The sequence below is a fragment of the Drosophila suzukii genome, chromosome 3, assembly GCF_043229965.1.
Source record: "Drosophila suzukii chromosome 3, CBGP_Dsuzu_IsoJpt1.0, whole genome shotgun sequence".
Taxonomy (NCBI): Eukaryota; Metazoa; Arthropoda; class Insecta; order Diptera; family Drosophilidae; genus Drosophila; species Drosophila suzukii.
Window position 1 is genome coordinate 912,536 of NC_092082.1, and position 13,890 is coordinate 926,425.

Here is a 13,890-nt window from a genome sequence, read left to right on the forward strand (position 1 = left end):
TTGCATGGGCATAGAAAGTTGCACGGCTACCGTTTTTGGTGGCCAGCTTGGAACAGCTGCCTGGGGGATTTCGCCTGCATCGATACCTTGGTCTGGGAATGCTCCGCATCCATCCAACATGTGCGATACATTTCCACATTTCCTTTCTTTTTGCGCGAGAGCGCGCGGGAATTCTGCACACGTGTCGATCGTTCAAGTTTTTTATGATTGCGCATATGTAGCTTCCTGCTGCGGGGCAAGGACGTTTCGGTTCGGCTGGCCTTTGTTTCTGCCCTCCCTGCCCTTCACCCTCCCTACTTTGCCGCCCAACCCCCTCGGCAAGGCCTCATCCTCCCAGCTGTTCACGTCACTTACTCACATGTGTGCGCTTTCCTCGCCCCGATTCCAGATCCCAGATCCCAGATCCCATATCCATACCCATATCCCCGATTCCCGATCACACATGCAATGCAGCCGGCACTCTGGCATCAGAAGTGCCAGCTTGGCTATTTCCCCGGCACATATGCCGGGTTTTAAGGGTCGAGGAGGGGTAATACTTTAGCTCTAAAGGGTCACATAGGATTGTCAAAATTATTTTGGAGGATAAATTGTAGTTTCATCATGAAAAAGTTTACAGGACCTATAGTATCTAAATTAATTTGTCAGTAACAAAAGCTAGTTAGGATCCTTTTATTAAAATATGAAATATACGCATACCAATAAATTGAAAAAAACAACAATAAATTAATTTCAGAAAATAGGGAAATTTGTGGGATATAGTTTCACAATGATTTGTTTACGTAGCTATTTTCGCAACATTTGGCAGTTATCAGCATCTTATAGGGGGAACTAACCGAGGCCAAACAGCGACTTCAATCGACGGCTGGCAACCAGTTCGCCTCATCATTTTTATGGCATGCAGCGCCGCCGTCGACGAAGTGAGGAGCAGCACATGGCCACCGCCTTCTCCTCGATTCAACCCCAGAAACCGAAGCGGAGGAAATCTCAATGGGATCGTGGACATGTGCGTGGAATGCCGCGAGCAGCTGTGTGATATCTGCTCCTCGCATTCTGGCATCGGAAACTGTGCAGCTGATAAAGAAGCAGAGCCCCGAACTCAGAACTTAAAACTCAAAACTGGAACCCGCATAGATGGTCGACAGATTTATGAGGGCCTCTGAGATTTTCCGCAGCGTTTGACCGGGCACTTCCATGGGAAATTCTTGGTCTTTCCTTTTTGTTAAGAATTCAAAGTACCATTGCATTGTAAGATATTCTGAGTTTTGAGCTAACACACATAAACTGCAAAATATTATTAAGTTTTGGTCAAGAATATAAAGTATTATTCTTAAATTCCGCAGAAATGAACTAATAGCCATTAATATTACATTTTTATTCCCATATTCCAATTCGGTACGCCATAAAACAGTAGAGAGTAATCCCACTTCAGGATATCATACACACATTTTTAGATATTTACCTATAGCTTGTGCAAAACGTTAGTCATGTTTCTGGTAGGTATTCAATTTTACCAATTTTATATATAAGGGAGAAAAAAAGATATTCTTGACACATAGCAGAGCAAGGTTTCGATCCTCGGACCTCTGGGTTATGGGCCCAGCACGCTTCCACTGCGCCACTCTGCTTGAAATATCTCCGCGTTAATTCTGATTCATATTGTTGGGACTGAGTAAACAGTAATCATTTTTTTATAAGTAAGCCACTCCTTAATAAGTTCTCAGAAGTTACTTACAATAGAAGACATGAATTCCTTACATTTGAAAAGAAAATTATTTCAATGCCAAAATAAACAAAAAATATATTTTTTATAAATTCCCTGAAGTAATTTATTCAGTCAGTTAAAATTAATATTCTCCAAAGAATGTTTCCTTACCCTTGCAACACCCAGTCTTGTAATTTCTGATGGCCAAATTATTTAAGCTAAATGAGTTATTAAATGAAAAGGTACAAAATACTTTATCAAGGCACCCGGGCTGCCAGGATTACCGTCTCTCCCGAGGAGTGATTACCTTCGGTTGAGACATGAGCTCAGCCCCTTTCTCGAGTGGGTTATCGGGAAGAAGTCATCGGGAGGAAGCCACTTTTGGGCTCCTTTGCGGACTTAAGCGGCTCAAGAAGCCATTTGCCACCGCACGACACCGAGTCCCCGGCACCGAGCCCATCCATCATCCCAGATATGACAAGTGGCCAAGTGGCCAGTGGCCTTCCTGGCTTGGCTCGATCATCTCTTAACTTAAAACTGAAAACAACAGCGGCAGCGGCTGCCCGGTGGAAAATGTAAGCAATTAGCAACTGGCGACAAATTGACGAGGCCGAAACAAAAACCAACACACACGAGAATCCGTGGGTTTTGACCACCTGCTGAGATTTTGTGCGAAAAAAACGAGAAAATGGGATGGGAAATGGTGTTGTGACCAGAAGAGCGGATTGTGGCCATAATATTTGTGCCAAGAGGCGGCTGCTGCTGCACATCCCAGGTAGTCGGAACCCAAATGAAGTTGCACCAGCCCAATGTCTCACTTTTGGCAAGCCTCTAATGCCCCTGGCCATTATTACCGTCTAGACAGGTCCTCTGTCGCCCGCCTAATGAGGATAACTACTCCGGTAGGGATCGTTCCTCGGTCGATAGAGGTTTCTTTGTTAACCCAATTCAAGCACCTTCTGCAGATACAAATAGGTTTCAGCTATGCTGATAAATATTGGCCTAAGAAAAAGTGTCAAGTGGCAGTACCAAAAAGTACACATTGCATAAAATAGTTTTTAAATTTAAGAAGGTTTATTATGATTTATTTTTATTACTTTTCGAAATCGAATACCAAACCAACGCTTAAGCTCAAGTTAGAGAAACATCTTTGTATCTGCCTATATTAGCAAGGTCAAAGAACAATCTTTGAAACCTTCGAGTTAATGTTTCTACATACAGGTTGTATATCCTTCAAAAAATACTTATCAACGCCACATATTAATCGAAATACTGTTAAACATGTAATCCCATATTTACCAAACAATCCCTACAAGTATTTTTATAATATTGGGTATTAAACATACTTTAAACTCCTCAAGATCGGCTGCTAATAAACCACATATTATTCCACAGAGTGATCAATATTTAATGCCATATTTACTTGTCATTCCCCTCACCTCAGCTGCTCGCAATCAACACGGGGGAAAGTGAAAAAAAGCCCGGTGTGGCGGAACGGTAAAATGCAGTTCAAATAAAGGCAGCCGTCGATTTTTGGAGTAGTACCTCGGCTATCCTGCAGATGCGATGCATTGCACAACTGCCCTCCAACTGCCGTTTTTCCAGTCAATTAGGGTAGCAAAAAACACAGCGCACATTTGCCTAACCTTATAGAGGTTCGTATATACTCTCCAGATCCGAGGGAGCGAAGAATGTTGTAGCATATGTGACGGCGTGCGGCGCAGTTGTTGTTGCTGCGTTGTCCTGCCTGCCGAGGAGCATTGTTAATCGTATCCTGCGTAATAGCATAATAATCCCTAATCGCATCTGATCTGTTCACCTGGTTGACACACTATCGCCCTCCCTTTCTCATTGCTCCCCTCCCTCTCTGGCGAAAGGCCGGCTGCACGATTCCCATTCGCAGTTTGGCTTCCATCGACATGTCCTTTGTGCGCCTTTTGTCGCCGAGTGTCCTTTTTACCCTAACAACTGGGCTGGGGTTATTTTGACAGCAGTTCATTTGCCTTCTGCCGCCGTTTTCACTGCTGTTTCACTTTTGGCGAGAAATACTGGAGAAAACATTCTTTCTTCTTCTTTTTTTTTATGATTAATAGAAAAAATTTGGAATTTTAGTTGCTCCTTACGAAACATTTCCCAGATTGAATTCTTTAAAACACAATTTTAATAATAAAACGAAAACCAAAACAAATGACTTAAACTTATATTCTCTATATTTTTCCCAGTGTGGTAATTGAACAGTTCCCTCTTGGCTTGAGTTTGGGTTTTAGTTTGATACTCGTATTATTCTTGAACCCATTTGTTGGGTTTGTTTAATCCCCGAGTTGTTCGGTTTCAATGTGTCGACTTTTATTTGGCTTCCGTTGGCTGCAGTTATTTAACGTTTTTATGTTGCCTACTGTTTTTTTCCATTACTTTTATTATTATTTTATTATAAACTTTTCTAAGCATTATCGCTTTAAAATAACTTCATGTGTACATTTTTCATCAACAAATTCTTATGAATCATACAATAAATTCCCATTCAAAATTAATGTTTATTACTTCCACAAATCTGTGATATAAATATAATCATATATATTAACAATTTTCAATTCGGATGTTGATTTTCTGTTTGTTATTTTTGATTTAGGTAAAAAAATAATGTCATGACCCTATTCTTAATATTTTGCAATAAAAAATAATTTACAGCTTCATCTTTTAGATAAGAATAATTGCAGGAAAACCACATGAATAATCCGACAAAAATATACAATAGAATTAAACAGTTTGACCAATCTGACCTTATTTATAACACAAATGAAATCAGCGTTCTAAGAAATGCTATCACATGTCTCCCGACTTGCCTATAAATACGAACATTTGGCAGCTTCAGTTCAGATACATTTTCACTGGCAATGAAAGTACTTGTAAGTAGACCGATTCTGAAAGCGTTCGTCAATACTAATTTAGCATTTCTTGCAGATTTTTCTAGTTGTGGCCTTGGTAGCCGTCCATCTGGGGACTTGTGCTCCACCGGTTGGCGAAGATGATTATGATTATGATTATACTCAGGAACACAGTAGCTTCGAAGACGATCTTACAGGAAATCTACGGTCCAGCAAAATGTCAATGGATGATGAAAGGAGGAACATTTTTAGTGAAACAACCATCAGATCCAAGCCTACAATTAGTTTTAGATGAATATAACAGTTTGCAATAAATGAAAAGAAGAAAAAAAAGAAAGAAAAAAATCAATTTTAGAACCTTTTAACTCCTAAACCAAATCGGCTGGATCATTTCGAGTCTGGAATTCAGCTGAGCTCGGCGTTTATACTCATGCGTAAACAAAAAATCATTTCTGTTTCAGTTCCCATTCCCACGCAATTGAGTTTATTGTTTCGCAGAGAAGGGCAAAAAGGGGGCGACTGAAGTAAGTAAACAAAAGCTCAGCGATCATCGACGCCTCAATGAAACGTTTTTTTTCTGCCAAGAAATTAGTATTCAGTTACCATACGGTCGACAGCAAGTTAAACAAACCTGAAAAATCCATGGACAGAGGCCGGATGCGGCTAAAGTAAAATAAAGTCAGACGCAAGGAGCCTTGGATCCAACTGGGATCTCGGATCTTGGATCAGCAATCGCCAATCATCATCTCTGGCCATATGCAAAATATGTTTATAAATAAAAGACACTGTCAAAAATATATTGTGTCTCAAAAGGCAGCTCAAACTTACAAATTAGTTGCGTTTTCTATAATGGTAATATTGGATTTATGTTATATTTCATTCTAGAAATATATATTGATCGCTTTTATTTTTTGTGCGAGAAACATGGAAGGTAACCATTTCCATTGTCAACAACTACCTTGGACTATTTTTCATACTTGCCAAAAATGATAATGAAATTTTTATCGGTGCAGCGAAACGAAAACGGTTCCGAATTCCAAGGCGAAATCATTAATGGGATGTCACCGGAGAGTGACAGGGCAGAGCACCCCTTTAATGGCAACTAGATGTCCTCAGCTGGGATTGGAATGGAATCAGTTCGTCTGGGACGGCACTGGGATTTCAATGGGGATCGGATCGTATTGGAGATTGGGGCTCGAGGAGCGGGCCTGAGTGACGGGTATTGGATTTCAACATGCAATGCACGCGGCGCGGCATGCGGCGGCATATCTGCAACGCCATCTCTCGGATACTTCGGATCCCCCTTATCCCCGATCCGCCTCCCATCATACATATATGTAAAAGTACCCCCTCCTAAAAACCAACCAGTTGCTCCACCGCAAGTGCCCGCCCGCTGATTGACATGTGATCCTCATCTTCATCGCATCCTTCACAAGGTTTCTATGGCTTGCAAATATCTTCCCTCCTTTCTTCAGTTTTAAATACACTTTAAATGGGTATTTAAATAAATATATTGCTTACATTATCCGGAAAGAGCTTCTTTAGCTAAAGATCGCTTCTATCGACTTGTTCCTTAGTAAAAGAAAAGAAATAATGATTATATATTACATATTTCAACGAAAAGTGTTATCTATTTACATAACATTATAAAACATTTGATTGAAACGCGGATATTAACGAACCAAAAAGACTTAGTAACTCCCGACTTAAAATTTGTTATTCAAATTACTCATACGACACGTAGGCCAGTTCAAATTTTGTCCTTAAAAATCTGTCTCCCATTTCGTACCTTAATTTCGTTTCAGTAATTTATAATATAAGAGAAAATTAAATGTTTAATTAGAATCCACCCCATCTAGATTAAGTTTTTTAGATAGGCAACAGTACGTATGAGTGATAAATTTTAAGACCAAGCGCAGACCCTAAAACTTAAAAAAAAGTGTATTTCCTATATTCTATCTTAAAATCTTAAATTATATATGTATTATCATTTAAATTATATTTTTCTCAAGACAAAGGGTATTTGAATTCGGTTCCTCCATATGTGGGTTTCTCCTTTTTTTTAGATTTTATGCTGCTTTTAACCTGTTGTTGGTTCTTCGGCGGCGCTGCTCATTTGTCATTCAGGCGAAACACTCGCAAGTCGTAAAGTAAGCTCCGTTTCAGTTCCAGTCTCCTGAAATCTCCCCAAGAAGAGGGGAAATCTCATCTCAAGACGTCGTGGTCGCTGCAGCCATAAAATTATGATCGGTATTTTTTACCCTTGCGCTTCCCCCGGGAAATTTGAACTCTGCCGCTGTTTTGCCAGCATTTTTTCTTTATTTTCGACATGGAACATGGATTTCTGTTGTATTTCATGCAACACCTTGTCGCCCGATTTCCAGGAATATATCTCGGGACATTCCTGGACTGCGTTTCCACGGAAACTTGCAAATGGACCGCAGTAATTAAAGGCACGGGAGCCCAAGAAAAACAAATATAAGCTTTCTGTGTTCATTCATGTCTCTCATTCAGTTCAGCCTTATAAAAACCGAATGGAAACCAATTCAAATCCATTTCTAACGCAGACGATAACCAGAGACGTGTCGTTTTTCACAAACAACGACGCGCCCGCTCATTTTCAATGAAAATTTCCACAATTTCCTCAATGGGTTCGTCGTCGGTTCCTATCGCCTATCATGTGTGTGTAATATGATCGTGAAACCCTGCAACTTCTTTGATGGGATGGAGAGGGAGAAAAGTCGAGGCGCCTCGAACACTTATGAGTGTTCAAGATGTCGTAGACCCGAATTAAGATAAGATCCAGATAAGCCGAGCGTTTTGATTTTGCTGCATTGGAAACTCGTTAATAGGAATTTGGTTAATCCATTGATAGCGACTGGTTTTCCATTGAATAGCGGGGAAGAAAGCTTATCTTTCTTGGAAATTAATATGACAAATTGGAAGCCTACCGTTTAATCTTTTAATTTATTTATAAGAACGATGTGATAACAAGTCATATTAGAAGGTTACATCTGAAGAATGTTAAGCCTTTACAATTTTATTCCAATCCAGTTTTTTTAACACTTTAAGATTAATATTGAGTATTTGTCATTTAACGTTATAATATCCAGCACATATAATTGCTGTAACTATTATTTTATATTCAATTTGTATTGCTTGCAATGTTTTCCGTATGTATAAATTTTCTGTATTATATCTGTCGTTCTTATTTTAGAGATTGCCCATCTTACAGCAGTTTTAATCTAATTTACACATGAATAATTTAATATTCATTCCGTAATTAATCAAGCCCTTGTTGAGCCACTCGCATTGTCTTTTTCGCCTTTTCGTGTTGATTGTGGAACCTCCTTTTCCCACAAAACACTTTTCATTCATTTTCATGCTCATTCACAAAACATGAGAAAAAAGAAAAACAAACATTGCAGTCAAGAGAGGGGTCCGATCCGGAGAGTTTGAAAATTATTGAGCGAGAGTTAATGTTCGTACATTCTCAGTTCAGCTGAGAACGGTGGCCGACCAATCACAAAACCATTTCCCCTTTTTTAAAAACCCGAACACACTGCATTTTGTGAATATTTTTTCGATTTATTGGAGAGTTTTTGGGAGAGCAACTTACAAAGCCGGGTCTACAAAGGTGAATATTTGTGGATCGTGGTGGGTTCAGGGGAAGTTTGGGTGCCCATCCACCAATGTCTACGGATTGGACTTTGTGGATTGGATTTTGTGGAAGGTGGTAACGCAAGTTGGATTTCATTTGCTTGCAAAAAATGAGAGGTTCAGTCTTAAAGGAGAAACTGGAACCTATCGCAAGATGTTGTCCTTAGATATACCAAATAGGGTTCCTAAAACAAAAGTATCGTATATCCTGTCACTTTAAGAATTCTGGTATTACGGATTCTGGGTTATATGAATTCCAAGTTCAAAAGTTATTTTCCCCATCAATTTCGAAATCGTTAACCATGTTCCAACTTCCCACTTAACTTGGGTTCTTTAAGTGTGGATCTTCTACACATATTGTGGATTCTCCACTCTTACATTTCCCCTCCCAAGAAGACCCACGGTTTAAATTCACATACTCATTCTTGTTTTTAAGTTCCATAAAAATCAAATCGAAACCAAAAATTCCTCCAAAACTATTTGTAGAAACGGAGTGATTTTAAAAAACTTCCCATTTCCCGTGGTGGATTCTAAACTAACATTGTTGGGTATTCAACAAATGATTTCTCCCCTTAATTTTGGAGTCTTGTGCATTTTCACAGACCTCTCTACAAAACCCTTTTCAATACTCTACACTTCCCCTCTCCAAAATTCCGGTTTCAAGTAGTGGTCGCAATCCCAATATCCACATGGGAGACTCTCGAGTGGCACTTTCCCCAGCCTCTCTCTCGCGCTTTCTCTGTCTCTCCAACCACCTTTCTCTCTCCAGCCGACGAAACCCGAGAGCGAAGACTCCGCCTATCGGCGCTCTTCGGATCGGGCATTACCTATATCCCACGTTCGGGGGGTATAAAAGCGGGCGCTCTGAGCGAGAACCACTCATTCGTGTGCCGACCGTTCGCTGAAAAAGATATAGAAATCGAAAACGCAAACGCAGAAAAACACGCTGGATTAAAGTGTTTCGTTTCGAACTTCGACAGAGTGAGCAAAAATAAAGTGAAGTGAGCGCGCAAAGCCAAATAACTCGCAGAGAAAGCAACCCAAAATCGAAAATAAACGCAAAGCAGGCCACACCCGAGAACCTCTAGTAACCCTCGCAAGTAATCCGGTACGACCGTGTAATAACCGCCAAGATTCTACTCAAGGAGCGTAAAGCGATCATCTCGAGAATGAAGTCCCTGACGGCCGTTTGCCAGACAGGTGCCTCCGGAATGCCGGCCCTGAATGCCAGCGGGCGCATCTCGCGCCACCCCACGCACCGCGGCGACGGCGAGAACGCCGAGATGAAGATGTATCTGTCCAAGCTGAAGGACCTCGTGCCCTTCATGCCCAAGAACCGGAAGCTGACCAAGCTGGAGATCATCCAGCACGTCATCGACTACATATGCGACCTGCAGACGGAGCTGGAGACGCATCCCGAGATGGGCAACTTCGATGCGGCGGCCGCCCTCACGGCGGTGAACGGACTCCACGAGGACGAGGACAGCGACATGGAGGACGCGGATGTGGAGGCGGCAGCAGCGGCGGAAACGGAAACGGAAGTGGACCCCGACGTCCTCGCCCAGCGCCTGGCCGCCGAACAGCCGGCGAAAGTCTCTAGTCCCGCCGCCCGCCTCCCGCTCGCCGATCGCCAAACGCCCAACACGCTCGTGGCGCCCGCCCATCCGCAGCAGCAGCAACTGCAACTGCAGCAGCAGCAACTGCAGTCCCAGCAGCAACTGTCCAACAGTTTAGCAACGGTGAGTTTACCAGCAAATTTAAATTGCTAAAGCGCTGAAATAGGAAGTGGGCAGATGAGCACAGCTGAGGTTGAAATACTAGAAAGAAAGTACAAGCCCTAGAAAGAAAGAACAGGGCCCAAAGAAGCTTACATGTTACAAGTATTTTAAGGGAATTAACAGATAGGGTCATACATGATATTTCTATTTTGAAATCCAAGAAATATATTCAACACCAACTTAAAAAAATATAGAAGACTAGATTTGTTTGAAACCATCTCTATAAAGATAATCAGTTTTAAATTTATATAATGATTTATTAATGTGAAATCGTATGAAGTAAAAATAACTATGGATGTTACGTTTTATGAGTTTTAAAAACCCCAGGCAATAAAGCCATAAGATCAGGATAGCCATATTAGAAACCCCTTTACGACCGCAGTTTTTCGGGGTTTTTTTGTTGAGCGCCATTATTTTGACCGCAGCTGTTTGACATTTGCATTGCAAATGTAGGAGACAATTGAGTGTCAAAGTGTTTGGTTTTACTTGTTTTTGTTTCGCGAGTGACCTCATTCATAAGCCGATTGACAAATGTTTGAGTGATTTTCTTTTGTTTTTCTGAGGACGATGCCCATTTCTCTGGCGGATCTTGGGAAATTTCTTTACTGGGCTTTCGACAACAATAAATCTGCGCCGACCTTCCCCGATACACCCTACCCTGCACCCCACATCCTCGCCCAAAAAATTCGTTTCGTTTTTATAGACATTTCACAGACTGTCTCTGTAAGATTGTATGGGTTCTGCGGTTGTTGTCGCCATCGTTTTCTTTCTTTTGTGTGTTGCCTATACATACGTAGCTGTTAATTTTTTTTCTCGCGGCCTTTTTCTGTTGTTGTGATGTTTTAAATGAACACCTGCAGATACTTAAATTTATTTCACATACACACACACACGCACATGCGAGCTTGAAAACGGAATTTGAAATTGGGGAATCATCAGTCTTCGTATTTTTATTTTACTTCGTCTTTTTGGCTTACTTCATTAGCGCTTGGCTTCTTTCTTCTTCTTTTTGGGTTATTAATGATGCTGGCAAAAAAAATTTGTTTAAGACCTGCGTAAAAACAGGTTCAAAAAGCTTTTTTCCAATGGGTTTTTCGAACAAATGTGCGACTGGGTGGCCCCGACAAGTGTTATTAATTTTTTATCGGCGATTGTTGATTAATTAGGGAGGTGGAAAGCCCTTCACTCAATTTACAGAGGTGAGTTTCGAACTCGTGCGCAAATTTTGCAGTGGGGCTTGAACCCGTACGTTGCGTAGGTCTCTTTTTATTGGGTGCGTAAGTTTTTTATTTTTTGTGGCAAAACATCTGCAACCCACAAACATACATATATATTTTTTCTGTTTGTATGATGTGTCACCTCCGCAACAACAACAAATACAACAATCTGAGAATTCTTTCGAAAACACGCACACACACACAGGAGAACACATGGGGGCACTCAGAAAACTGTAAAAAGAAATGCACGTGTTCAAAATGTTCTCTCTGTGGGTTGTTTTCAGTTGTTTTTGCTGTTTCTTTTTTTCGATTTTTTTTATTTTCGCGCAGCTGTGCGCCAGTCGCCAGTCGGTCGCTTTCTACATTGTATTCCCCCCACGGATCCTGCCCCTTCCAATACCCGCCCCCTCGCAGTAAGAGAAGAAGAGGGGCAGAGAGCGTGGGACACTGGGGAAAAACTACATATCTTCTGGATCTAGAATATCTTCAACTGGCTGTCACTTTATATCTCAATAACAGAAGCTCTGAGTTAGGAACTCAGTTTAATGATATATCCTTTGAGTATAATTTATGTTGATCATATCTAGTCAGAATTTTCATTAACAGCTCTGAACTGCTAAAATAGATTTGTATACCTTATTTTTTCACCTTTTCATCTCATATCCGATCCTAGAAACATTTTTCTCAGTGCCCAAGAACTCAAACAAGTGCAAAACAAAACCCCAGTGACAGCTCGTTTGATTTTCTTGGCGCCTCTGTATTGCCTCATCCCCTCGACTCATCGACATCATCTTCTCATCGAGTGTCCCAAACAAAAAGTAGAAACACAATCAGTAAGACTGAGAATTAATTGATAACATAGAATGGCGAAATAAACACAGCTAATAAACAAATTATTGTACTTCTATCACCCATAAATATGAATATAAATGTGAATACTAATTGGAATTTCCCCGCTTCTCTCTTTTTAGCCACTGAACGCGGAGAAAGACAGCAGGCAGTCGTAAGCGCGGAAAACGCCCAGCCGGGAAACCCCACAAAACCTATAAACTTATTAACTAAATGCATAATTAAAGTACAGTCAAAACTCCACTCGCAACCTTCGTGTGAAGATCTCCGCATATTAAATAACGTGTGAAACTCTCAAGAAAACCGCAGCCCAGGCGCATCTCTTCAAGTCCCTTTTCCCGGGCATGAAAGTGAAAATCCGGGAAAATGGGATCTCGCTTGGCTCAACAGAGTTTAGATTAAACATTTATAAACACAACAACACAAAAACCTAGCATTAGAGCATCGTAAGCAAGTAAACATTATGATTATTAATTAAACATTAAACATAGGATGGCGCTTAAGAATGAATGGAAGAAGAGAACTTGGCAAAGCTTTAAACAATTTAATTTTTCCTTTAACGCTTGAAATTACACTAAAGCATATATTTTTGTTTTCCTAATTTTAGTTTTGTTTTGGTTTAAACAACGCAAGAAAAAATGTTACTAATGCAAAGCAAACAGAGATCAGCAATAAATAAAATGAAATGCACAGGCAACAAAACCGGAATTACGTTCAATTGTCGAATTCTGTATTATGATTATATGATTTCTATCCAAATGATTTTCCTATTAATTTTAATCAATGAAGAATTTTCCTATTATTGATTAGCCACAGCCAATAAATAACAAGAACAACCAACTCAGCAGCACACACATTCAAATTCATTAATTTATATCGCGAGTACGTTTAGTGTTAAGTTCGAGAAAGTTAATTCTCGGGCACTAATTTTCACTCACACATAAAGTAAACAAAAACACACACACCTCATTTTGTAGTTTTCCGAGTCCCTTGGATCGTTTTCCTCTTTTTGTAATCGAATTAACGTATAATGCATAATAATACACTAAACCTATAAATATACATTAATATATGTTCTGTGATCTGTAGCATACTTTGTACAAAGTGTTTTTTTTAGCATAATTATGCGATTTTTAATTATGATTTGATCCGCAATCGAAATTACAAACTTTTGTTCCCATTTCGATGGTATAAACTCTATCATGATGTAAAAGAAAAGAAAACATTTGATGATGATGCGAAAAAATATATATCTAAAAAAGAAGAAAAACAAACATTAGCTCTTAATAAATTGCAAAAATTAAAAAATATTAAAAATCAATTACAACAATGGATTTTCCTTGGGAAGGGGATTTCGAAACTGCCAGAAACTACCGGAGAAATCGGTAACTACCTGAAGACAAGTAGCTGGAAAACCATTTCCCATGTAAACAAGTGCAACGAATTACCAGAACAATGAGGTGGATGATAATGCCGTACCATTCCATACCGGAGTTCCATGGGCGAGCGAGTTTTCTCACGCAGCCGCCGCCTTTGTCATTAGGGTTCGGTTTTCCCATTTTCCCAGGTAAAATGGCCCTTAGGGCCCTTGGAAAACTCGACCTGCACACGTGTGCGAATTGCGGACGGAAAATTTCCGTTGAGAAAAGTTTCCTTCACTTCGGCCTGCCTGTTTTTCCTTTTATTTTGTTTTCTGACCACTTGGGTGTGGATTTAGTTTTGGATTTTGGGTATTTTTTGCTTCGCCCGCAGCTGTCTGCCCTCCCACTCCCACAGCCCACTCTCTCCCTCTCTTTCCC

At 40.3% G+C, this 13,890-nt stretch overlaps 1 protein-coding gene, 1 long non-coding RNA gene and 1 other non-coding gene across 4 annotated transcripts; 2 read left to right on the plus strand and 1 right to left on the minus strand.

Annotated features, from left to right (window-relative positions):
• Positions 1-1,553: 1,553 nt before the first annotated feature.
• On the minus strand, positions 1,554-1,625 carry TRNAM-CAU (transfer RNA methionine (anticodon CAU)). Its single transcript has one exon. It is a non-coding gene; the product is annotated as a tRNA-Met (tRNA).
• A 2,713-nt stretch (positions 1,626-4,338) lies between these two features.
• LOC136116898 (uncharacterized) lies at positions 4,339-5,187 on the plus strand. 2 transcript variants are annotated; one of them, XR_010653985.2, is made up of 3 exons: positions 4,463-4,608; positions 4,664-5,111; positions 5,173-5,187. It is a non-coding gene; the product is annotated as an uncharacterized lncRNA (long non-coding RNA). The 2 variants fall into 2 exon arrangements; XR_011604101.1 differs by lacking the exon at positions 5,173-5,187 and having other exon boundaries at positions 4,339-4,608; positions 4,664-4,932.
• Positions 5,188-9,117: 3,930 nt separating this feature from the next.
• Positions 9,118-13,412, plus strand: emc (Basic helix-loop-helix domain-containing extra-macrochaetae). Its single transcript, XM_017079396.4, has 2 exons — positions 9,118-9,986; positions 12,214-13,412. Exons 1-2 carry the CDS (start codon positions 9,417-9,419, stop codon positions 12,247-12,249), a joined length of 606 nt encoding a protein of 201 aa, XP_016934885.3. The 5' UTR covers positions 9,118-9,416; the 3' UTR covers positions 12,250-13,412.
• Positions 13,413-13,890: the final 478 nt, after the last annotated feature.

Coding starts and splice junctions, on each gene's coding strand:
- emc (XM_017079396.4), top strand. CDS start 9,417: ATGAAGTCCCTGACGGCCGTTTGCCAGACAGGTGCCTCCGGAATGCCG. Junction 9,987..12,213: donor TGTCCAACAGTTTAGCAACG/GTGAGTTTACCA, acceptor CTCTCTTTTTAG/CCACTGAACGCGGAGAAAGA.